The 25,516-nt window shown below is 46.2% G+C and overlaps 1 protein-coding gene across 4 annotated transcripts in view; it reads left to right on the top strand.

Annotated features, from left to right (window-relative positions):
- The window catches only part of LOC125720863 (serine/threonine-protein kinase MRCK beta-like), a 59,838-nt gene extending 39,399 nt beyond the window's left edge, over window positions 1–20,439 (top strand). For 2 of the 4 annotated variants that reach the window (XM_048996728.1, XM_048996731.1), the window contains 20 exons: window positions 1,701–1,849; window positions 2,454–2,551; window positions 2,735–2,814; window positions 3,998–4,078; window positions 4,309–4,356; window positions 4,483–4,588; window positions 4,902–5,038; window positions 5,423–5,562; window positions 5,645–5,726; window positions 5,932–6,148; window positions 7,379–7,441; window positions 8,001–8,597; window positions 10,928–11,025; window positions 11,100–11,184; window positions 17,090–17,210; window positions 17,298–17,415; window positions 17,665–17,853; window positions 18,244–18,358; window positions 18,503–18,570; window positions 18,915–20,439. In XM_048996728.1, coding sequence (XP_048852685.1) covers window positions 1,701–1,849; window positions 2,454–2,551; window positions 2,735–2,814; window positions 3,998–4,078; window positions 4,309–4,356; window positions 4,483–4,588; window positions 4,902–5,038; window positions 5,423–5,562; window positions 5,645–5,726; window positions 5,932–6,148; window positions 7,379–7,441; window positions 8,001–8,597; window positions 10,928–11,025; window positions 11,100–11,184; window positions 17,090–17,210; window positions 17,298–17,415; window positions 17,665–17,853; window positions 18,244–18,358; window positions 18,503–18,570; window positions 18,915–19,046 — 2,724 coding nt within the window. In that variant the 3' untranslated portion in view covers window positions 19,047–20,439. The remainder of the gene's footprint in view (window positions 1–1,700; window positions 1,850–2,453; window positions 2,552–2,734; window positions 2,815–3,997; window positions 4,079–4,308; window positions 4,357–4,482; window positions 4,589–4,901; window positions 5,039–5,422; window positions 5,563–5,644; window positions 5,727–5,931; window positions 6,149–7,378; window positions 7,442–8,000; window positions 8,598–10,927; window positions 11,026–11,099; window positions 11,185–17,089; window positions 17,211–17,297; window positions 17,416–17,664; window positions 17,854–18,243; window positions 18,359–18,502; window positions 18,571–18,914) is intronic. The other 2 variants (XM_048996729.1, XM_048996730.1) reach the window with 2 other exon arrangements.
- Window positions 20,440–25,516: the final 5,077 nt, after the last annotated feature.

The following is a 25,516-nucleotide window of genomic DNA, read 5'->3' as shown; positions in this document are numbered from 1 at the left end:
AAGTGGCATTCTAGCATAGTTAAAACGAAGCAGAAGGGTCACATCATACGCTGGTCAGTACCTCCCCACTCCACCCTAATACACGGCCCCCTCCACCTGTCACCCTCTGCTGAGACCACTTATGCTTTTCTATAATGAGCCATTACCTAGGCCCTGGAACTAAGAGCGTACATACACAGACTCATCCTCCTCCCCGCCCTTCCCCATCGAGTTATAGAGCCACCACGTGGCAGAGACAGAGCCTCACCTAAACCACTTTCATACATCCTTCTGCTCACAACTGAGAAAGAGCCCAGTTCAAGACAGAGTGTGACCCCAAAACCGGACCAGGGCCAGTGCGAACAAATGAAGCACCCCCGCAAAAACTACCTTCCCCCTGCCGACCAAGAAAAGGAGGGATGCAGATGACATCACACTAAGCAAACACCATCATCCGCCTTGTTGATGCAGTTTCCTGTCTGGTCACACAGCAGTGTGAAGACTGACTGCATTATAGGCATCAAGTGAAGAACACAAAAAAAACACTCTGTCCCTACATCGAAATGAAAGTCACAAATCCAGGGATAAAGTGAATCAATTAGCAGTTTACCTTTAATGTACGATTGTACCAGATTTCTTTGTAATAAAAACAGCATTTGGCAGAGCACTGTAACACTGACATTACAACACGGAGCAATAGATTGCTCAACATTACCATTATATATGATGAAAACGATAAACAGAATATAACATATATGATAAATAATAAGCACGAGATTAATACTTCTACTTACCCTTGAATACATCGAAATACTTGTTGTGCATGCTTTTCTTCTGCAGTTAATGTACCCAGCCATAAATAAATAAATTATCCCTGCAGACTTTTCATTTGCTTCAGTGTTACGAGGTTAAAAAACCAGATAATTAATGATATCCTCATAACGGACAGCAGGCGGCTCACAACAGTTTTATTTTCAAAATGTATGGGTAATATTAAATATCGGTTTTCTTTTATCGTTTGTTTTATATTGTTTTATTTGGTTTTATATAGGGGCGGCATGGTGGTGCAGTGGTTAGCACTGTTGCCTCACACCTCTGGGACCCGGTTTCAAGTCTCCACCTGGGTCATGTGTGCGGAGTTTGCATGTTCTCCCCATGTCGTTGTGGGGTTTCCTCCGGGTACTCCGGTTTCCCCCCCACAGTCCAAAAACATGCTGAGGCTAATTGGAGTTGCTAAATTGCCCGTAGGTGTGCATGTGTGAGTGAATGGTGTGTGAGTGTGCCCTGCGATGGGGAGGCCCCCCATCCTGGGTTGTTCCCTGCCTCGTGCCCATTGCTTCCAGGATAGGCTCCTGACCCCCCGCGACCCAGTAGGGTAAGCGGTTTGGAAAATGGATGGATGGATGGTTTTATATAATGCTATTTTATTTCATGTTTTGTTTATATCATTTGCTTTTATTTTGCTTTATTTATTTAACTTTTATATATCGTTACTTTGCATCATCGTATGCGGTATACTGAACATGAATGCACCAAGCTGATGACTACTCAATACCATTCCAACCCTCCCAATGTGCCCCTAGTGGTCTGCACCCTCAGCAAATGTCAGGTTTACCCAGGCCACATGCCAACCCTGAGTGGAATTCTCACGAGATCACTAACAGTATCAGGATTCCTCAGTAGCACCCTCCCACACATCACAGCCTCCGTGTCCCCACTAGGACCCCCTGTGGAAGGTGCGGCGCAGCCAGAAGCTGGACATGTCGGCCCGGCTGGAACTGCAGTCTGCGCTGGACGCAGAGATCCGGGCTAAGCAACTAATGCAGGAGGATCTGCGTAAGGTCAAGGCCACAAACATCTCCTTAGAGAGGTCAGTAAGGGACCACTGCCAGCTTCTGTAGGCGGGCGTCGAGTCAGGACATTCACTCCTGGCGGGGCCCCAACCTGGAAGTGGTTTTGAAGAAACAAAACCATGCAAGTGTCTCTATTAGTTTGTGGATGAGCTTCACTCACGGAAATGAACAGAGAGGCAGTGCAATCATGGCCTCTGCTCTTTTTCTGATCTCCCTGTGAGAGTGCAGGCTCCCCCAGCCTGCCCTTATCCTGATTCTGACCGTAGCCTTGCCTGTCTGCTCTTAGTCTGACCTCACTTTTGGGGTGCAGGCTCCCCCAGCCTGCCCTTGTCCTGATTCTGACCGTAGCCTTGCCTGTCTGCTCTTAGTCTGACCTCACTTTTGGGGTGCAGGCTCCCCCAGCCTGCCCTTGTCCTGAGTCTGACCGTAGCCTTGCCTGTCTGCTCTTAGTCTGACCTCACTTTTGGGGTGCAGGCTCCCCCAGCCTGCCCTTGTCCTGAGTCTGACCGTAGCCTTGCCTGTCTGCTCTTAGTCTGACCTCACTGTGGGGGTGCAGGTTCCCCCAGCCTGCCCTTTACCTGGCCCTGACCGCCGCCTTGCCTATATGCTCCTTTCCCCCAGCAAGTTGAAGAACTCAGAGACCAAGATCCGTGAGATGGCGGAGCAGCTGGAGGCTCTGAAGAAGGAGCTAGAGGAGAGCCGTTCTGGGGTGAGCCGAGGTAAGCTACTGCTGTTTGCGGCCACAGTGATGGCAGCTTATGCTGAGAAGCTCCCTGCAATGAACTTTCATTTCAAATACTCATGTGATATCCCTAGTATGTATGGATGGATGGATTGATGGGTGGACGTTCTTCACTGAGAAAGTAAGGGATCTGACTGCAGTATTCATCTTTTCCATGTAGGATTAAAGCTTCATGAATTCCCAGGCTCCATATTTGAGTATTTCAATACTTCTCCAGTGACCAGCAGCCTGTCATTTAAGGTCAGTCCGTCCCTGCAGCTTGGCATCTGTCTCTGTCTGTCTGTCAGTTGGTCACTCTGTCTGTCACCCAGGCCTGACATGTTGCCACACATATACTGCCTCACTCTTTCCAAATGGGACTTCAAGCTGCAGTACACACCACCTGCTGCTGGCTAGTCCCTGGATAGTGGTTTAGTTAAACCTGAAGTCTGAGGCTGCGTCAGCTGTTCCTTGCTCTTTCTTCAGCAGGAATTGTCATGCTTGTTACTACTATTGTTTATAAAAATACTTTATATACATAGTTGTTTTTTAAGCTGTAATTCAGAGGAGACCATGATTTTAAATCAGAACTATGTTTTTGCATGCAAGGAATTTGTCTCCAGTTTGTCATTGCTCTCGGTGTACTTAAACATACAAAAAAAACAGGACATCAACAAACAATTAGAGTATGTAATGCATCCATGGCACTTCATGTATATATAGCAACCAACCAGCAACTTGCACCATGCACCTTTGCACTATGTCATTCTGGCTTAAGTCTCTTACTATAAAAGGACTCCATGCTCCTTACCTCTGTGCTTCCTGCTGGCATCTGGGATAAAGTAATTGTACAAACATGTCCCATATACACACACAGAAAATGTGCAGAACAGAAGTAGGCAGTGACTAATCATTAATGAAATAGACCTCTGTGTTAATCGCAGTTTGCCTGTGGATGGATGCGTTTGATATCTTGCTATCCAGTCAACCAGGAAACAAGCCAAACTACAGTATACTACTAGACACAGTTCCTGAATTAGTCTGACTGAAATGCAGTACCAAATACAGCAATAAAGCTACCCAATGTAATAGATACTTTCATTTTATATAGTATTGTATTTAATATTTCATTTAATTTTGGTATTGAAATATTTGTATTATTTGTTATTGGTATTTAACTTGTTAATTATCTTCTTACTGTATCCACATAATTTCCTCAATAAAGTAATCTGAATCTGGATAATATCTGAACATTAAACAGTGTATATTTAAGGAAAAAGTAGACTGGGAATTAAATTTTTATGTTGTGTAATGTGTACATCTGGTTGTGTCCTGTCAAGATGAAACAATGAAGATGTACCCCTTCCTCTGACAACCTGTAGCTCTGCCTCTAAGTTCCATTCTGGTATAACTTGACCTTATACCCTCTGCTCCTGTACTCTAGACCAGCTCTACACCTGAGCTTGAATCCACGCTCCAGAAGCAGGAAATTTCCTTCTCACCCACTTCGGCTCGAGAACAGAATGTAGGTGTTTGTTTTATTGTGTCACCTAGTGGATCTGCTTGCTCGTTCTGGCCTTGGAGTGGTGGCTGAGTGATCTGGGCACACTGAAAGCCCTGGTAGGACTGTTAGTTATCAAGGTACCTGCACCACGTTACACTTTTGCTTGGTGCACCTATAATAGCTGGTATTGATGCTGCATCTGGACCTGGTGTTACCACAATGATGATACCTTAAAATCCTACCTTTGATAGGAACAGCTCAAAACACCCCCAGCTGGCCCTATGCCGGTCTCCCCAAAGGTAAGCCTCTAGTCCCATAATACATTTGGCCTCAGTGATGCACTTGTTAAGCTGCCAAACTGCAGGCCTTACTCTGTATCTTCCAGAACACATGTCTACCCCCTTGACTCTGTGTCTGTGTTTCAGCCCAGTGCCCACCAGCTGAGTATAAAGACCTTCTCTAGTCCCACCCAGTGCTCCCACTGCAGCTCTCTGATGGTTGGCTTGATCCGCCAGGGCTATGCCTGTGAGGGTAAGACCCCCTCCGCCCCCTCACCATTGGACACAGTATCCTATAGGAATGAATTAAGAGTACTGACCCTCTGAGGCACACACTGTAACTAGTATTTTCTTCAGGTCATACCAGCATATTAATATGGTTATATGAGCTCCTTATTCATGCCATTTGTCTTAAGCAGTCCAGGGTAAAACACATTCATTTTAAATGCGAATGAGCATGCAAGCCCAGTAAGCAGTTAAATTGCAGCATCTCAGCACCATCTTCACACACCAGCTGACTGTCTGCTTCCCTACCCCCCCCCCCCCCCCCCACCCCTGGCCCTCAGTGTGCTCCTTCATCTGCCACGTCTCCTGCAAGGACTACGCTCCACAGGTGTGCCCCATCCCCCTGGAGCAGGCGAAGAGGCCACTGGGCATCGACATGCACCGGGGCATTGGCACAGCCTACAGGGGCTTCGTCAGGGTAAAACCTCCGCCATGTTGCCCCCCAGGGCATCCCCTGGAGGCCGAACCATACATTGTTCGCATTTAAATCGCTGAGCAGTGGCTGTCTTCTTGGCCTGTTGGGTTTCTGTCACCCCCTTCTTAATACACGCACTCCTACCCTACCCGTCACCAGTGACAAAGGGGCAGGCAGGCCGGGCAGGCAGTGAGTGGCTCCTGTGAAATTGGACTAGTGTCCCTATGAGATGCTGCTGTTATTTCCTAATAAGTGTTTTTGCAACATGGTAGTGTCCCAGAAGTGAAAACACCCAGCTTTCCCCATGTAGCTAAGACCTGTCTAACCATGAGTGCAGTTTAATTACTCTCATCGAGGCCCAGGTCAGTAATGTGAGCCCTCCGGCAGATCCCTAAGCCGTTAGGCGTGCGGAAGGGCTGGCAGAGAGTCTACGCTGTACTATGCGATTGCAAGCTCTTCCTGTACGACGTCCCTGAGGGCAAGTCCACGCAGCCTGGTGTGGTGGCCAACCAGGTGCTTGATCTCAGGTGAGTGTCCCGCAGCAAGACCCCCCCCATTTTCATGGAGTTGGGGCTGCATGCGTCTCAAACTTGCTCCCCTGATTTTCAGAGACGAAGCCTTCTCTATAAGCTCGGTGCTGGACTCGGATGTCATCCACGCAACACGGAAGGACGTCCCCTGCATATTCAGGGTAAGTTCTTGTCCCTGCATGTATCAGCTTTTCCGTCATGCAATATCTCTTTAAAAATATGAGCATGCTATCCCTTTAACACCATGGGCATGCCGACCTGTTAATGCCGTGGGTGCACCGTGCATTTACTGCTGTATGCCTATCATTGTTTTGATGCCATAGTTGTGCCATCGTTTTAACATGGTGACCTAACCCTCTACCCCAGGTGACATCATCGCTGCTGAACTCACCAGCACGCACGGCCTCGTTGCTGGTGCTAGCAGAGAACGAGTCTGAAAAGAGGAAGTGGGTGGGCATCCTGGAGGGTTTGAAGACCATCGTGCAGAAGAGCCAGCCCCCAGAACGTTCCGTGCACCTGCTGAGCGAGGCCTACGACAGTGGCCTGCCTGCCATTAAGATGACATTATCAGCTGCCATCCTGGGTGAGCTACTGTGGCTCAGGTCTGATCCCGGATCAGTACGGGCTACATGGGTACCCACATCTGATCTTAGGTTCGTACGGGCTACGTGGGAGCCCAGGACTGATCCTGGGTTAGTACGGGCTGCATGGGTACCCAGGTCTGATCCCAAGTTAGTATGGGCTGTGTTGGTACCCAGGTCTGATCCCAAGTTAGTATGAGCTGTGTTGGTACCCAGGGCTGATCCTGGGTTAGTACGGGCTGCATGGGTACCCAGGTCTGATCCCAAGTTAGTATGGGCTGTGTTGGTACCCAGGTCTGATCCCAAGTTAGTATGGGCTGTGTTGGTACCCAGGTCTGATCCCAAGTTAGTATGGGCTGTGTTGGTACCCAGGTCTGATCCCAAGTTAGTATGGGCTGTGTTGGTACCCAGGTCTGATCCCAAGTTAGTATGAGCTGTGTTGGTACCCAGGTCTGATCCCAAGTTAGTATGAGCTGTGTTGGTACCCAGGTCTGATCCCAAGTTAGTATGGGCTGTTGGGTACCCAGGTCTGATCCCAAGATAGTATGGACTGTGTGGATATCCAGATCTGATCCCAAGTTAGTATGGGCTGTTGGGTACTCAGGTCTGATCCCAAGTTAGTATGGGCATCCAGGTCTGATCCCAAGTTAGTATGGGCTGTGTGGGTACCCAGGTCTGATCCCAGGTTAGTGTGGGCTACGTGGGCAACCAGGTCTTATCCCGGGTCAGTACGGGCTGCGCAGGTACCTTGTCTGATCCCGGGTTAGTACAGGCTGCGTGGTTCCAAGGTCTGATCCCAGGTTAATACAGGCTACGTGGTTCCCACATCTGTTCCTGGGTCACTATAGGCTGCATGGTTCTCAAGTCTGAATCCGGGCGATTATGGGCTTCGTGGTTCCCAGGTCTAAGCACAGGGTCAGTACAAGCTGCGCACAGTTGGGGAAGAAGCCTTTGCGAGGATCCTTTGCAACTCTGCAAAAAAAGGATGAATTTCTAGGCTGCATTTGAAAGACCCTTCGAAATGGGTCAGCCTTGTCATGCCACTGTGAAAAAATTCGGTCTTCAGCTTTAGAAGGATGTAGCTCCTGAATTCAGACACAGCCACAGGGTGTTAGCTGGTTGAGGATGTGACCCTGGATCAGAGGGCATTGAAGGTTTCCTGGGAAAATTGATTGCTCTGTTGCTCTGAACTTGGTCTCGTGTGCCCCCCCCCCCCTCCCCCCCATCCCCAGACAGAGAACGAGTGGCCTTGGGCACAGAGGAAGGCTTGTTTGTCATCGAAGTCACCAGGGATGGTAAGGTTTGGTGTGTTACCTGGACACTTGATACCATTAGCACAGTCTCTCTAAGTATTTGAAGAATCTTTGTCAAACTTTGCAGACACACTGTTTGGGTGAACATCTGGAATTTTTTGACATTGCACCAAAAGTGGTGGCAAAAAAAAGGGTAGCCGCAGAGGCTAAGTGGCCATGGGAATCTGACAGTTCAAAACGTTTCACATATCCTGTTACCACTTAATTGCTAACAAAAGATGAAGATCTGTATGTGCTCCCTTTTTGTGAGAAGCTGAATGAAGGATGAAGCAGCTCCACATAATTGTGGCACATGAAAGGACAGCTACAGACACAGATTTTTTAAGAAGTCCCCCATCCAAAATGAAGGGCTTTGTTGATGATTAAGACCATTCACTCAACCCCAGCCTGTGGAGTGATATCAGATTCTCCTGAGTGTCACCGTGATGGTCGTTTACCTGTTATTGAGTGTCTTTGTCATGATTGGGCCTCATCCACTGGGTTTCCCTGTAATTGCCCCACTTGACTGCCCCCACCTCCCATCTTCCATCTGTATCCCCAGTGATTGTACGAGCGACAGACTGTAGGAAAGTGCAGCAGATCGAGTTGATACCCAAGGAGAACTTGGTCGTACTGTTGTGCGGCCGCTACCGCCACGTACACTTCTATCCCTGGGAGGTGCTGGAGGGTGTGGAGGGGGCACACGATGTCAAGTTGGCTGAGACCAAGGGTTGCCAGGTGCTGACCACTGGTGAGCTGCGGCCTGGGGGCCCTGCCTGTCTGCTGGCCGCTGTCAAGCGCCACTTGCTGTGCTACGAGGTGACCCGTAGCAGGCCACACCACCGCCGCCTCTGGGACGTGCAAATGCCGGGTGTGGTCCAGTGGCTGGGCATGTTGCACGAGCGCATCTGCGTTGGCTACCCGTCCGGCTTCGCCCTGCTTGCCCTGCAGGGGGAGTCCTCACCCGTTAGCCTGGTGGGCCCCACCGACCCATCGCTCTCCTTCCTGAGCCAGCAGTCTCTGGATGCGCTGCACGCCACCCCCGTGGGCACCGACGAGGTGCTGCTCTGCTTCAGTCAGCTGGGCGTCTATGTGAACCGCCAGGGTCGCCGCTCCCGCACCCAGGAGCTCATGTGGCCAGCCACACCCATTGCCTGCTGTACGTACCTCTGTGTCTGTCTGTGTGTCTGTCTATGTCGCTGTCTGCATGTGTGTCTGTGTCTCTGTCTGTGTCTCTGTCTGTGTGTCTGTCTTCGTGTGTGTCTGTCAGTGTCTCTGTCTGTGTGCTTGTCTGTCAGTGTCTGCCTACTGTATATGTCTGTCAGTGTCTCTGTCTGCATGTGTGTCTGTCTATGTATGTGTCTGCATGCGTGTCTGTCTGTGTGCGTGTGTGTCTGTGTCAGTCTGCGTTTCTGTATGTGACTCCATGTGCGTCTGCGTACGTGTCTGTCTGTTCAAGAACAATGGGCTCAGTCATATTAATTGGTTTTCATTTCTACAGGCATAACCCTAATCCCAATTTTGACAACCTTAACCACTACCCAGCCCTAACCTTAACCCTAAGTAACCAAACAAAATAAGATTCCTGGCATTTTTTTTTTTTTTATTGCATTCTCAGGTTTTTATAAATTTGATGTTTTATGGTTTCATGATGGGGAGTAAGTGTCAGGTTTTTATAATACAGTGAAACCTCGGATTGCGAGCATAATTCGTTCCGGAAACGTACTTGTAATCCAAAGCACTCGTATATAAAAGCAAATTTTCCCATTAGAAATAATGGAAACTCAGATGATTCGTTCCACAACCCAAAAATATTCATATAAAAATGATTAATACAAAATATAAAGTAAAAGTACTCCGGTTTCCCCCCCCAGTCCAAAAACATGCTGAGGCTAATTCGAGTTGCTAAATTGTCCATAGGTGTGCATGAGCAAGTGAATGGTGTGTGAGTGTGCCCTGCGATGGGCTGGCCCCCCATCCTGGGTTATTCCCTGCCTCGTGCCCATTGCCTCCGGGATAGGCTCCGAACCGCCCTGCGACCCAGTAGGATAAACGGTTTGGAAAACGGATGGATGGATGGTTAAAGTAAAAGTACATAAAACAAACTAACCTGCACTTTACCTTTGAAAAGAATCGTGGATGGTGTGAGGGAGACGAGAGGAGAAGAGAAGAGTTATTTTGTAGGACGACTTTCACTATGTATTTTATTTATATTTCTTATTTCTATTGTTTGATACTTGATTTTTTTCTGCATTCTGCTTATTTCTGCTGCACTGTCCACTTTGCTGCTGTAAAACGCAAATTTCCCACCCGTGGGACTAATAAAGGCAATCTTATCTTATCTTATCTTATAACTAACGAAATCACTGCTATCTGTTGGCTCACTGGAATCTTTTTCTTTTTGTGCGACTTTAACAAGGAACCTATCCGATGACAACTGCTTTTGCCTCCTTTTTTGATTTCATGGAAATGTGGACATTGCATTGTCATTAAACAGATTCATTGCTTGCACTGCTACGCGCTTATTCGGGTGGTGCTTTTCTACAAAATTTTACACTATACGAGTGTGGCACGCCGACTGAGACCAAGCATGGGAAACGATTACCCACAATCCTGCGGCAAGAGAGAGAAAAACCATCGGTGTGATCACATGATGCTAGGCAGACAAAACGTATACGTAATACTCATATTGCAAGACCTCACTTGTTTATCAAGTTAAAATTTTGAAAAAAATTTTTGCTCGTCTTGCAAAACACTAGCAAATCCAAGGTTTTACTGTATTTAGTGGAGAATGACCTGCGATGGGCTGGCCCCCCATCCTGGGTTGTTCCCTGCCTCGTGCCCATTGCTTCCGGGATAGGCTCCGGACCCCCCGCGACCCAGTAGGATAAGCGGTTTAGATAATGGATGGATGGATGGATAGTGGAGAATGACCTGCGATGGGCTGGCCCCCCATCCTGGGTTGTTCCTTGCCTCGTGCCCATTGCTTCCGGGATAGGCTCCGGACCCCCCGCGACCCAGTAGGATAAGCGGTTTAGATAATGGATGGATGGATAGTGGAGAATGACCTGCGATGGGCTGGCCCCCCATCCTGGGTTGTTCCCTGCCTCGTGCCCATTGCTTCCGGGATAGGCTCCGGACCCCCCGCGACCCAGTAGGATAAGCGGTTTAGATAATGGATGGATGGATAGTGGAGAATGACCTGCGATGGGCTGGCCCCCCATCCTGGGTTGTTCCCTGCCTCGTGCCCATTGCTTCCGGGATAGGCTCCGGACCCCCCGCGACCCAGTAGGATAAGCGGTTTAGATAATGGATGGATGGATAGTGGAGAATGACCACACAAATCCATGCTGAGGTGACGTCACAAGACGTGTTATAGTCCAACATATCAAGTACCTTATCAATTGTCAGCACAGCCAAAATGTCTGTGTGTGTGTCTCTCTCTATGTCTGCCTGTGACATTTTGCTCATGTTTTCTTCCCATTCCAGGCTCTAACCTATCCTACCTGAGCGTGTACAGTGACTACGGCATTGATATCTTTGATATCAACAGCATGGAGTGGGTGCAAACGCTCTCTCTCAGGAAGGTGGGTGTCATAGTGCATGTCTGTGTGCTCACCATGCAGCCTCTAAGCTGACCCCCCTTTTTCCTCCACCCCAGATCCGACCCCTGAACCTAGATGGCAGTCTGAATCTTCTGGGCTCTGAGCAGCCCCGGCTCACCTACTTCAACCATCACTCGTCAGGTATGCTGTCCCCATGACTGCCCCCTCAGAATAAATCATGCTCAACTTATGGGCACTAATTAGTAAAACGGTACCCATTTTTAGTTAAACTGTTGGTTAAAATACCTGTTCACTTGTGCCACTTTGATGGCACCATGAACAAATGCAGCAGCTTTTATAGAGTAACCAAAATCAGCAAATTGTATTTAATGTACATCTTAGTCAAAACATTCCAAAATCCAAACTAGCACAATAGAGATGATTGCGAAACAAATCTGAAGAATTTGTCACTATTTGACTTCACCAATAACTGATCCACTACGATGCCTTGGATTACTGCACATGACCCTAAAGCAAAGGCCGATTTTTGCCCCCCCTGCAAAAAGAAATGGTGAGAGAAAACAGAAGTGAGGCAAACCAGCAGGTGTCCGCATCAGCTTAGCAGCTAACACAACAGACCAGCTGCTCCATCCATTTTTCTTCAATCTGATACATACTTAACACAACGCCACCTGTTATAAATGTGGATAACTTTACACGAGTTCATTGAGTCTTCTTTTATAGGCATTTATGATGACAAAGCCATTTGTTTTTACTTCCAGAACATTGCAGCACTAGTGATGTGTGTTTTGTGTAGCCAATTGTAGATGGTGGGTGGGATCAGAACAAATGAATGCTCACATGATGTCGTATTGCAAAAATGATATCAATTTTTTGTTGGTTACATTTTAAGCATGCTGCCACCTTCAGTCTAAACCAGAGGTCACTAAGCTGTCCCATACGGACAGAAAGTTATGATTTAAAACCTGACGGAGTGCTTCTATTTCAACCGGTGCAGCTTTTGTGGTCTTTTCAGTAGTGGTTTAGCACTGGAACCAGTGTTTCCCACAGCAATGAACGTCAAATGCCTTTAACCGCCAATTAAGACGTAGTTTGGCATATGCAGCCTTTTGTTTGCACTAATGTGCCATTAATGTTAGTAGCAGCAGTGAAGCTTATACCCGCAACCAAAAAGCTGCAATATTCCTAACGGAGTGGCCACTCTGTCCTAAAATCGTAAGCAACACAGTACGTATTATATTACATTCTGGATAAATAGATGTAGTTTATTGGTCATTTCATGTTCGTTGAAGCTTCCGCTTTTTAACAACTGTATAAAGTAATGTTAATATATAAGTCAACTCGGGTGAAACAAAAAATGTACGTGTTCAGGGTTGCCAAATCTCAAGCATCTGGCATGACACGCTTTCAGACTCTCACAGGAAATCTTACTACAAATATTTCAACTTTATGATGGTCTGATAGTAATTCAGGCACCTTCAGTAGCCATCTTTGAATATTGATCTCTTCCCAGGCTAGTGATATGCCATACGATACTTCCAACTGATGCCGGGTGATGGCAGTATCCATCCAGCCACGAGTCCAATCTTGGTAGTAATCTTGACTAGAAATATGTCATCGTTTTTTTTGTGTGTTTAATCGAATAAACTTATATTCATTTACTTATCAATAAATATTGATACTAGTATTTAGTTTGTTACAGTAATAATTTTTTTACTTATCCAGTGACAGTAGTTTTATTTATTTACTTATTCATTTGCCATATCATATTTGTATTTGGCTTATAATATTTTCCACTTACAAGGGGTTCATTGGAAGGTAACTGCATCGTCAGTCTCTGAGCACCTGTACATGCCAACCAGAAACCGCAGCTAACGAATGAAGTCTGAGCACTGCTGAATGCTCGCAGCATAGCCTACAAAGCAGCAAGGAGTACCGTGATTCGTGCCAGCAGAACGACCAAGAGGAGCTATGCACAAAGGATCCACAGCCACTTACTGAGCAGTGACCCTCACACTACACTCCAGACTTGTCCCAGTGATTTGTCTTCCGGACTTTCATAGACACCTTCACACTCACAATGATGTGCAAGTGCAAAAAAGCAACCCTCGTCCCAATGATCAAGTCCTCCGTCTGTCCACCGAAGAAATCAGGAAAACGTTCTCCAAAGTGGATTAGCGCAAAGCATGTTGAATCTATTCATCCATCCATCCATTTTCCAAACCGCTTATCCTACTGGGTCACGGGGGGTCCGGAGCCTATTCCGGAAGCAATGGGCACGAGGCAAGGAACAGCCCATGATGGGGGGCCAGCCCATCGCAAGGCACACTCACACATGCACACCTACGGGCAATTTAGCAACTCCAATTAGCCTCAGCATGTTTTTGGACTGTGGGGGGAAACCGGAGTACCCGGAGGAAACCCCACGACAACATGGGAAGAACAGAGGTGTGAGGCAACAGTGCTAATCACTGCACCACCATGCCGCTCTGAATCTATTCAATCTATTCAATTCAACTAAATTTATTTTTATATAGCACCTTTCACAACAGAGTTGTCCCAAAGTGCTTTACATGGATGTGTGATACATAAAACATCATTAGAGAGAGATACAGAATGGGAAAAAGGAAGGAAAGAAATGAAATAAAGAGAGCCAGAAGACAATGGAGGAGTGGAACCAAAAACTCCCAAGTAAAGATTAAAAAAACCTCTGGGAGTCCAAGGTCAACTGTCTGCCCAAGCCCCCTGGGCATACTAACATTACTGAAAACAGAAAAGTGAACATGTTTGCAAAAGGTAGGTATAAGCTGTGATTTACAAATGAAGACAAAGTCCATCATTGAGTCTGTTGTCCATGTTGGCCTGTGAATGTTGGCCAAAGTTCATCGGTAAGTCTTTTCTCCATGCTAGGCTGTCAGGTGGCCATGAAGGCTGCGCCCACAATGATAGTTCATATGTCCCATTCATGGTGTCATTCCTCCATAGGATTGTACTAGGACTCCAGCTCAGTTGGGCACCATCCGAACATACAGGAAGGCAGAGAGCATGGATGGTCAGAACATGCATTGACACATAAATGGACAAGTATAGTAGATAAAAAGACATGTACAGCAGCACCAACAGCCATAGTTATGTTGTGTTAGGTTGCAGGTAAGCTAAGCTAAAGTAATGGGTCTTCAGTCGAGATTTAAAGACTGAGACCGAATGAGCATCCCGAACATAGGCTGGTAGACCGTTCCACAATATTGAAGCCCTACAGCAGAATGCTTTACTGCTCGCTCTCACTTTATTTGTGTGTGGAACGACAAGGAAACCTGCATTCTGTGATCTGAGTGGACGATGCGGCTTGTAAACTTGAAGATTTTCTGTCAGGTAGGCAGGAGCTAGACCTTTAAGCGCCTTATATTTATGTAAGAGAACTTTGAAGTCGGCTCTGAACCTAGCAGGAAGCCAAAGCAGGGAACTAAGAACAGGGGTTATGTGTTCAAATTTCCTGCTCCTGGTGACAATTCAAGCTGCCGCATTTTTAATATGCTGCAAGGTATTTAATGTGCAGTGTGTGCTCCCAGGTGACAGAGCATTACAGTAGTCTAACCTATTTTATACAAAGGCATGTATCAATTTCTCTGTGTCTTGAATGGTAAGAAATCTTTGCAGTTTGGTGATGTGTAGCTGTAGGAATCACGCCATTCATAATGCACTTACATTACACCTAGGTTACGGGCTGAGCTGTCGAGGGAAAAGATCAGCCCTTTGGAGTGGAGGGCCGAGATTATAAAATTCCTACCTGCAGACCTGCCTCCAAACAGAACCCTAGTTTTCTGAGCATTTAGTGATAAGAAGTTTTCAGCCATCCAGGTTTTAACTTGAAATAATTAGCTACGGTGACAATAGATGTGGTGCCGTTAGGTGTAACTGAAATGCATATTTCTTTCAGGAAGTTTTCTTTGGTATGGTGGTGCTCCATACAAAAAAACTACAGTGAGTAATAAAAGCAACAAGTATTAAGAAACAAAGGATCAAAAAAGGAGGATGGGTGGAGGCAGGGACTGCCACTGGGGGTCAGAGGGCTTGTCAATGAGTTCAGTTGCTGAAGGGAAGAAACCATTTTTGTGGTGTGTGGTTCTGGTCTTGATGGACCTCAGTCTTTTGCCAGACAGTAGTGATTTGAACATGTTTTGTGAAACACCCACCCAGAGGTGTACAGATCCTTGAGGGATGGCAGATTTCAGTCAATCACCTTCTCTGTAGAGCAGATGATGTGCTGCAGTCAGCCCATGTCTTTGGCAGTGGCAGCAGCATACCAGATGGTGATGGAGTAGGTGAGGATGGACTCGATGGCTGTGTAGAAGTGTACAATTGTTGTCCTTGGCAAGTTGAACTTCAGCTGCCGTAGGACGTACATCATCTGTTGGGCTTTTTTATGAGGAGCCCCACCTTGAGATCCTAGGAGATGATGCCCAGGAAGCAGAAGGACTCCACTGTATTGGCCAGGGACTCATGCGGGTGGGGAGGGGTTGAGCCAGGATAGTCCACTACCATCTCCACTGTCAGAGCAGTGTCAGAGCATCTCCACTGCACCAGATCAGCAGATGATGATTCACTCTCCTGTAGATGGACTCACCCTTCCAGAGATAAGCCCAATGAGGGTGGTGTTGTCCACAAATCTCAGTAGCATGAAGGAATGTTGACTAGAGGTGCAGTTGTTGGTGTACAGCAGAAGAGACAGGACGCAGCTTTGAAGGCAACTGGTGCTTATGATCAGGAAGTCAGAGATGTGCTTCCCCAGCTTTACATACTGCTTCCTGTTAGACAGGAAGTCAGTGATCCACCTGCAGATGAAGCTCAGCACACCCAGCTGGGAGAGCTTGTGCTAGAGTAGAGCTGGGATGATCATACTGAATGCAGAGCTGATGTCCACAAATAGAATCCTGACATCACATCCAAGACAATCCAGGTGCTGGATGATAAACTGAAGAGCTGTGTTAATAGCATTGTCTGCAGATCTGCATTGGGTCCAGGAGAGAGTCGGTGATAGATCTGAGACGCTCAAATGACTTCATTACCGTAGGTCATGGCAACAGGTCTGTAGTCATTCAGTCCTGAGATCCTGGGCTTCTTGGGGATGGGAATGATAGTGGAGGTTTTGAACCAGGCTGGCACAGGGTATGTCTCTACCCTCATGGACTTCTATAACCAACGCTAAAACAACAGAGCCAACTCCATGACACGTGACCCCTTGCACACATCAGAGAGCCTGTTCACCCTCCTGCCATCTGGAGAAAAGGCTCCAAAGCATTCTGTACACTTCACCAGGCTATATAGGAGTCAGACTATCAGACTTCTCAGCTGCCACCCTCTTATAAATGGTTCTTATAAATGCTCATTTACACTACACTGTTTCTGCGGTTACTTGAGCTAAATCTGTTCAGTCTCAAGCAAAGGAGACTGAGGGGGGATATGATCCAGGTATATAAGATTCTAACAGGTTTGGATGCTGTTCAACCAAATAGTTACTTCAGCATTAGTTTAAATACACGAACTCGTGGCCATAGGTGGAAATTAGCGGGAGAACATTTCAAGCTGGATTTAAGGAAGCACTTCTTTACACAGCGCGTAGTCAGAGTATGGAATAGCCTTCCTGATAATGTAGTGCAAGCTGAATCCTTGGGTTCCTTTAAATCAGAGCTAGATAAGATTTTAACGACTCTGAGCTATTAGTTTAGTTCTCCCCAAGCGAGCTTGATGGGCCGAATGGCCTCCTCTCGTTTGTATAGTTCTTATGTTCTTATGCTGTTTGTACAGCCTGTTTATGTGCAATGTTTGCTTGTATTATATGCATTGTTGTTCTGTACTGGTTTTATTCTACTTTAATTTTTTCAAATTGTATTCTGCATTATTATGTATTATATCAGCTGTATGATGCTCTGTAGAAACGCAGTTTTGTTTCAGCTGTGTGAAATAACAATACAGTAACTTGACTTACCAGCAGAATTGGAGAATGGACTTTTATTGTGTCAGTATAACCCAATGTTTGTGTCAGTGATGGGTCTGTTCTACTGAAGTCTCCTGTCCTCCCCCACAGAGGTTTCTGACTTGACCATCCCAGAGACCTCAGACAACAGCAGGAAGTTGATGTTAAGGACACGCAGCAAAAGGAAGTTCCTCTTCAAGGTGCCTGAGGAGGAGAGGCTGCAGCAGAGGAGGTGATGTCATATTATGTGATGAGACCCACTCCCACCTCACCCTCATCTAACACATGCTCACCCTACTCTGTGCTGCATGTCCCACAGGGAGATGCTGAAGGACCCATCGCTGCGGTCCAGAATGATTTCTAACCCCATCAACTTCAATCATGTGGTTCACATGGGCCCAGGAGATGGCATGCAGGTTCTGATGGACCTGCCTCTGGTAAGGCCCTGGCAAGCATGCTTTTTACAGGCTGTTGGTGCCCCCTATAAACCACTCTGCGGTGAGACTGCTGGCAAGAGCACCCCCTACAAGCTGATCTCTAGTGAGGCCACTGAGGCCACTCTACATTGTGGCCATTGGCACCCTCTACTGGCCGCTCTCTGACTTGACTGCTTCCTTTTTGCACCCAGTCCTTCACTCATGGTCTTTCTGCCTCTTCTTTTTCTCCTCTCCTCTCTTGTTGGCCAGCAGAGTGAGTCTCACTCCCCTACTCCCTCCCAACACCATGCCTTGATCTCTCCTCCTACCAACTTTGAACACATCTATCACATGAGCCCTATGTCCGCTGAGCTCTATCTACAGAAAGAATCCTCTTCGCAGCAAAGTCTTCCACTCTCCTCCTCTTCCTCCTCTCCCTCCACCTCCTCCTTGGGATGGGTAGGCGCTGCCTTCCCCTCCACCCAACCCTCCTTTGTCCTATTTGTGCTCTGTGCCATTTCTGTCTCTCCTTAACATGTGCCGCTGTGCTCCATGGTCATGTGACCCAAGACAAGTGCGTCAAAAATCCTGTCATGTACACCTGGAGCTGTACTTGCATGCTCTTCGGAAGGCCCGTTTTCTGTGAGGGTGACTCGTTGTTCCCGGAATGAAGGCCTGTGCGTGTTCATCATGCAGTTGTTTCTGTGATGTGATGCCCATTCGGGTGTGGCTGTTTGCCTGTCTCGCCATGTCTCACTGTCCATACGAGCATCTGTACCTGTCCGTCTCTCCCCATGCTCTTCTCACCCATCCCCTCCCCCATCTTTGTCTCCCCCATCACTGGACCAGACTGTCGTGCCATCTTCTCAGGATGAACCTGTAAAGGAGAGGGTACGGCCGGTCTCCAGCATCTCCAGTGCCACCCGGCAGCGGAACAAGCCATTGATCACACACACTGTATCGGGTCAGTACTTCAGGGGTAAAAACACAAACACACACATGCACACACTGAGTCTGGTCTGTACCTCACAGGTACAGACATACACATGTGCACAAACTATGTTTGTCAGGACATCAGACGTGTGTTGATTCTGGCTGTGTCCTGCAGTTACCGGAGACTTGGGCGGCACTGGATCATTACGGAATGTCTCCGAAGCTGAGCCAGAGGAGAAAGAGGTGAGGGGCCCTCTGGGCAGAGAGACCATACTCCACATCTCGCAATTCCTTCCTGGAATGAATTTCTGAGTGGTATGCTTAAAGCACCCTCCTAGTTTAAACTTCAGCATGAACAGAGTAGAGTGGATGATCTCCTTGGCCTGCACACACGCAGACTGAAATACAGACTGACTACGTAAATGGAGTGGGTTATCTCTTGGTTCGCACACATGTAGACTGCCCTGTAAGTTCAACTGCTGGTACAACTGGCTGGTACAAAAACTCCTCCTGTTGCAGTGTTGTTGGTAAGTGCTGGTTGCCTAGCACATCCCTTATGTGTCTTCTCCTGTCAACCCCCTCCCCAGCCTGACTTGGACACCACCAAACACTCAACTCCATCTAACAGCTCCAACCCCAGCTGTCCACCCAGCCCCAACTCCCCCCACCGCAGCCAGCTCACCCTGGATGGACTGGACTACTCTACCTTTGATGCTTAATTTCTGTTGCCAGGGGCCCACTGTTGCTTGAAGTGCCAGGCTGTCCTTTAATCCTCACCAGATGCCAGTATCGTCCACCTTCCAGTTCAGTTCTCTCCCAAAGAATGATCAAAGTTCATGCAGTATCTTGAAACGACTCCTCAACTAAACCTGCTCCCATGCTTAATGAGGGTCTTCTCTTATTTGCTTTTTCAAGCCTCTTTTCTTCCCTGTACTGAAGAGGTGGTGTCAGCTGGTGTGCCCATGGGGGTGTAGTAACATGGAAGGGACTCTGGAAGCTGCATTTCAGACTGAATGAGTGTGTAAGGCTTGTCAGCCACCTGCTGGTGGTAGGTGGTATTACAGACAGATGGACAGAATCGCTTGAGTGCGTGCAGATGCATGGATTTCAGGCGTCTGCCCCTGGGTATTTGTAAGCAAGGTTTGTGTGTATACAGAGAACTGCACAAGGTTCTGGCAGGGTCCACAATGAAGGGAGATGACACATTGTAAATATGAGTCCTCTCACAGAAGAAACTGCTTTTAAGATGTACAGCATATTTATGAAAAGCCAAGTTTATCAGAGTTTCATTCAGATAGGAAATTTTCTCCAGTATCCGTCACACTTCCTGGCCAATGAGTGATTTTTTTGTGAGAATTCGTCGAGCCTGTTTGAGAATCTGCTGAAGGTTATTGAATGCTGTTATTGAATTTTATCACTGATAAAATTAACCTGACCTACTAAAGCAGTGTTTCTCACCTCGGTCCTCAGGGACAGTCAGTCGATCCACCTTTTTGCTGGGAGCTGGGAGGGAGCAAAAGTGTGGACTCTCTGGGGATCCTTCAATGCTGGGTTAAGAAACACTGCACTGAACTATATGCCTGTCATGTCTGTCCATGAGAATCTAGCAGGACGAACTACAGTTTTCGGATGTTTTGCTGCTCTTGTTTTGCTGCACATCAATCCTGATCCCAACTGCTGGGTCACGACATTCACGTTTTAATTACAGCATGCCATGATCCTATATGTCCACAAGGTGGTGCACAGTTTAATGTATATTTTACTTTTAGACTGTTATAAAAGTATACATAAGTCTCAGTTTTCTCCCTGTGTTTCAGTACTAGTATTTTTTTAAGGTTTTGGCTGGCGTATGTAACTGCCCATTCTAGTCTACTTTTATCCCATTTCATGTACTTCATGTTATTTGACCCTTTCCAGGTGACAGCCTCACCTTACATGTGGTGGTTATGGGTTTTCAGAAACTCGTCATGCTGTTTTTTTTTTTTTTAATTCTCCATCTGTTTATGAAAATGGGACTTTGACTCTCCTGCTTTTCTTTAAAAATTCTTAATCTTTGTTATTATTAAATTGTCAGGGATAATTTTAACAAAATAAATGAGGGATATATGTCCATTCTTCCCATCATGTGCTTGTTTGTGGGGGGGCTTTTGCATTGTTTTTGTGCTGGATTCTACATAGTTCTTGATGCACTGATGAAATCTCCTGTAAATGTCATTTAAAGTAGTAGATTGGCAATCTGGTTGAGACATTACTCAGTACTAGATGGAAACAGTGGATCTTTTAAGTTTCTTTTTTTTTATTGCCCACCCCCCCCCTTTGGAGAACAACTTTATTTTACATTAAATTAAAGGTACAGTGTAAAGAGTGGCCACTCCAAAGTACTGTGATTTAAATAAAATAGGGGGAGGGAGAGAGGGGGACACGACACAACAATCGTAACAATATCAGATATTAATCACCATGGTGGAAAAAAATACATTTTATATATATATATCCATCCATCCATTTTCCAAACCGCTTATCCTATTGGGTCGCGGGGGGTCCGGAGCCTATCCCAGAAGCAATGGGCACGAGGTAGGGAACAACCCAGGATGGGGGGCCAGCCCATCGCAGGGCACACTCACACACTATTCACACCTATGGGCAATTTTAGCAACTCCAATTAGCCTCAGCATGTTTTTGGACTGCGGGGGGAAACCGGAGTATCCGGAGGAAACCCCACGACGACACGGGGAGAACATGCAAACTCCACACACATGTAACCCAGGCGGAGACTCGAACCCGGGTCCCAGAGGTGTGAGGCAACAGTGCTAACCACTACACCACCATGCCGCCCCCATGTATATATATGTGTGTGTGTGTGTGTGTGTGTGTGTGTGTGTGTGTGTGTGTGTGTGTGTGTGTGTGTGTGTGTGTGTGTGTGTGTGTGTGTGTGTGTGTGTGTGTGTGTGTGTGTGTGTGTGTGTATGTATGTATGTATGTATGTATGTATGTATATATATATATATATATGTGTGTAACAGAAATAATAATAAGAATAGTAATAAAGGTGGGATGTAGAAAACAAAGTGTAGGGGAATACAGAATAAAAACAACCATATGAAACATAATACTCATTAAAATGACATCAAACAACCTCTTATGCGCCCATTCTTGTATGTGCAAGTGTAGATGTGAACTGATTTATCATTGGATGTGCTGGCATTTGATGCCGTCAGGGGACGTGACAGCGCCCCCCACCCCCGGGCCCAAGGCAAAGGCAGGGGAAACAAGGCAACCGAGGCCACTCCGCTGCCCCCAACCTCCCCACTGCCCCTCAAAGCCCTAGTGTTGTGTGAAATGTGGTGTCAGGCCCAGGAGAGCAATAAGGGCATGAACTGTGGATCCCCGACACCGCACAGCCGGCAGGGACACCCAACCGGAGGGCTCACGGGCGCCACAGGCAACAGAGTCCCGCCCCACCACGCCCGATGAGACCCCAGCTAGCAGTCAAGGACAGGACAACCCCGGGCCCCCTGGCAAAAGGGGAGCCGATTCGGCCAGGCAGGGTGACCCCCGCTCCTCGGCCACCCCACAGTGCCCGAGGGCCCAATACCGGGAACGCCAACGGCAGGCGACGGGCCCGGGCAGGCCAGGCCCCACCCGCCCGGGAGCCAGAGCAACAGCCACAAACCCACCCACCCCAGCGCAGCGGTGCAGGTGAAACCCAGAGGCCCCGACCCCCCCCAGCACACCGCTCACCCGGGTGGTGGCAGAACCCCTGATCCCCCAGCGGCCACCCTGATAACCCAACCACGTAACCTCAGCCAAGAGGAACACTAGAGGACCCCCACCACCCAGCCCCCATCCCGGGACGGGGGGGGGGGCAAGACTCCACCACCCCCGACAACATTACATTAAAAAATTAATTATTGGAGTCCAACTATGTTCAAATTTGATCAATTGATTTTTCTTACAGGCAGACATCCTCTCCATGGAAACATAATCCAAGAGTAGATTTTTGAACTGAGTTATGTTTAAATTCTCTTTTGGCTTTCAGTTCAGAAGGATTGTTTTCTTGGCAATGGTTAGTACTGTGAGAAGCATGCAAGATTTATTCGTGTCTATATTAATGTTAGTGAGGTCCCCAAGCAGGCCAAGTAAGGGGTTGGGTCGGATGGGATGCCCTAGGTGTGTCGATAAGTCTTTACAAATCCTTTGCCAGAATTCGTTGACCGGCAACGATCTGGTGCGTCCTTCTTACAAGTTACACATATGTCAGTATTTCTGATACCCATCTGGAACATCCTTTGCCCTGTGTAGTGCGTTCTGTGTAAAATTTTGTACTGTAACAGCTGCAGGTTCTTGTTCTGAGTCATTCTAAAAGTATTCAAGCAAATTTGCCTCAAGAAGTTAGTGTCTGGGTTGATGAATAAATCCCTTTCCCATTTGTGGGTAGGGAGTGAGAGTGTTGTATCAGATTCTGCGAGATGGACAGTAGTTTTTTAGTTGGAATTATTAGGAAGTTTGCTATTTTAGCTGAAAGCTCCAGATCTAATTGCTTACGGCACCATCTATTATGTATTATTGATTTAAGCTGAAGATATTCTAAGTATTTGTTTTTGTCAATGCCATAGGTTTCTGCTATTTTGTTCAATGATATCATGCGATTGTCTTGGATTATATGTTTGAGGCACTTGATTCCTTTATTACGCCATGCAAGGAAGTTTATTTCTTTTTATTTAACAGGATGTCAGGGTTGTTCCAGATGGGTGTCAGTTTGCATGGAACCAGTGAAATTTGGTTCATTTTAAGAAATTCCCACCAGGCTGTCAGCGATGTGCTGATGTTAATGCTCTTAAAACAGCAATATGTATATGACTGATAAAAGGCAGGTCCTGGATACGAATATCATTACAGAAAGTTTGCTCGATATCCAGCCAGTTAAAGTCTAAGTTGTTTTGCGTAGTCCATTTTAGGACAAATATCAGTCTATTGGCAAGAAAGTAGTTGTACATATTAGGAAGCTCCATACCACCACAGTTTTTGGGTTTCTGTAAAGTTTTTAAACTTATTCCTGGTGGCTTGGATTTCCATAAATATTTTGAAATTAAGGAGTCCAGGGATTTGAACCAAGCCAGCGGAGGTTGACTCGGAAACATTGAGAACATGTAGTTAATTTTTGGCAAGATCATCATTTTGATTGTTGCTACTCTTCCCATAAGTGACGTGGGCAGATTATTCCACCGTGCCAGGTCATCTTCTGTCTTTTTAAGCAGAGGATTGTGATTTAATCGCGTCAGATCTGACAGCTTGGCAGAAATGTTAATACCCAGGTATCTAATGTTCCCAGATTGAAGTGGGATAGTTGGATTGGACTGAAAGTCACAAGATATTGGAAGAATAGTTGACTTGTTCCAATTAATAGAGTAATCTGAGATGGAGGAGAACTTATCAATGAGTCTTATGGCCTCAGAGAGCCCTGTGGATTTTGAAGAAAAAGTAACACATCATCCGCATAAAGACTAATTTTATGGGTTATATTTGCTGTTTGGGTACCTTTGATATTGTTATTTTTCCGAATTGCTGCTGCCAATGGTTCGATAAATATAGCAAATAGTGATGGAGAAAGTGGACAACCTTGCCTAGTGCCCATTCTGAGAATGAAGCTTGGGGAGATCTGATCATTCGTTTTTACGCAGGCTTTAGGTGAACTGTACCCTGTCAAAAGCCTTTTCTGCATCCAATGAGATGATTATGGCTTCCTTATTTTGAATGTTGCAGTAGTCTATTACGCCAATTAGCTTCCTTATGTTGTTACTGGACTGTCTGCCTTTAATGAAACCCGTTTGATCTGGATGTATTATATAAGGTGTTATTTTTTCAATTCTACTAGCCAGTGCCTTGCTGATTATTTTAAGATTCGCATTTAAGATTGATATTGGTCAATAGCTAGAGGGGAGAGCAGGGTCTTTGTCAGGTTTGAGGAGCAGGTTAATATCTGCACAATTCATATTTGGAGGGATGCTGCAAGTTTCTTTAATTTCTATAACCATTCTATGCGATAGTGGTGCTAGCAGAGGCCAAAATGTTTTGTAGAATTCTGCTGGAAATCCATCTGGACCTGGGGCTTTCCCATTAGGCATACATTGTAGTGCATTGTAAAGTTAGCTGGAAAATTTTTTTGTTACATTTTTGACAAGATTCACCTTTAAAGGGCAGCAGCACCTAATTATACATTACTTTATAACAATTTGTCAAATCAATTCTTGGGGACCTCCAGTCAATCTACATTTTTGCTCCCTGAGCTAAGAGCAAGCAGAAATGAGGACTTTATGGCAGGGAGCAAAAAATGCTGACCATCTGGGGGTTGCAGAGTTTTTTGAGAACTATTGCTTATGATGTATAGTATTACAACCACTCAGACTGGAATGAATGTACATGCACTACAAACAGACAAACAGTCTTATGAAACATTTCTATTATTCTTTCTGGTGCATGATTGTGGAGCACGTAATTTGTATTTTACAAAATGTCAGTTGCCTGTCTGTCTTGGTCCTGTTTGCTTTCTTATTGGTCATACTTGTGATTCTACCATCCCAGTGGAAGGCACACATGATATGTCTTTTAGTGGAAAAATCCATTCACATTGTAAATTGTAACAATGTGGGTCTAATTTGCAGTCATACTCTCCATCCCAGAGAGCCTTGTCTTAGAATTACAATGGGACAAAAAGTGAGGTATCTATTTTGTCCCTGTAATGTGTACATCAGCTTTGCCTGTTTATCCTGTGTAAATATATATAAATATATAAAATGTTAGAGGTTAATGATTTTAAAAACACCCAATACATTCCAAAATTAAAATTAATCCCATCCAATAGCAATGTTTGCACCCAAATTCAGGGCTCGAAATTGCGACCATTTTGGTCGCATATGCTCCCGAAATTTCATCTATGCGACCTCAAAATATATTTGGGAGCATTGGTGCGAGTGCATGTAATTGTTGTCGTGCTACCTGTTTTAATTTCTCTAAAAAATGTTAACAGTACATGTGCGTTCTGTGTGCTGAATGCTGATACGGTGACCGTTCTGCCGTTGAGATTTTAGATTGGTTAATAATAGCTGTCAATCACTCAGTCAGGTGACGGCGCGAACTACAGCGGGGAAATATAAATATAAAGAGGTGAAGAAGCGGGAAAATGAAAAGA

Source organism: Brienomyrus brachyistius, unplaced genomic scaffold (assembly GCF_023856365.1).
Source record: "Brienomyrus brachyistius isolate T26 unplaced genomic scaffold, BBRACH_0.4 scaffold27, whole genome shotgun sequence".
NCBI classification, from domain to species: domain Eukaryota; kingdom Metazoa; phylum Chordata; class Actinopteri; order Osteoglossiformes; family Mormyridae; genus Brienomyrus; species Brienomyrus brachyistius.
This window is presented reverse-complemented; position numbering and strand designations above follow the sequence as displayed.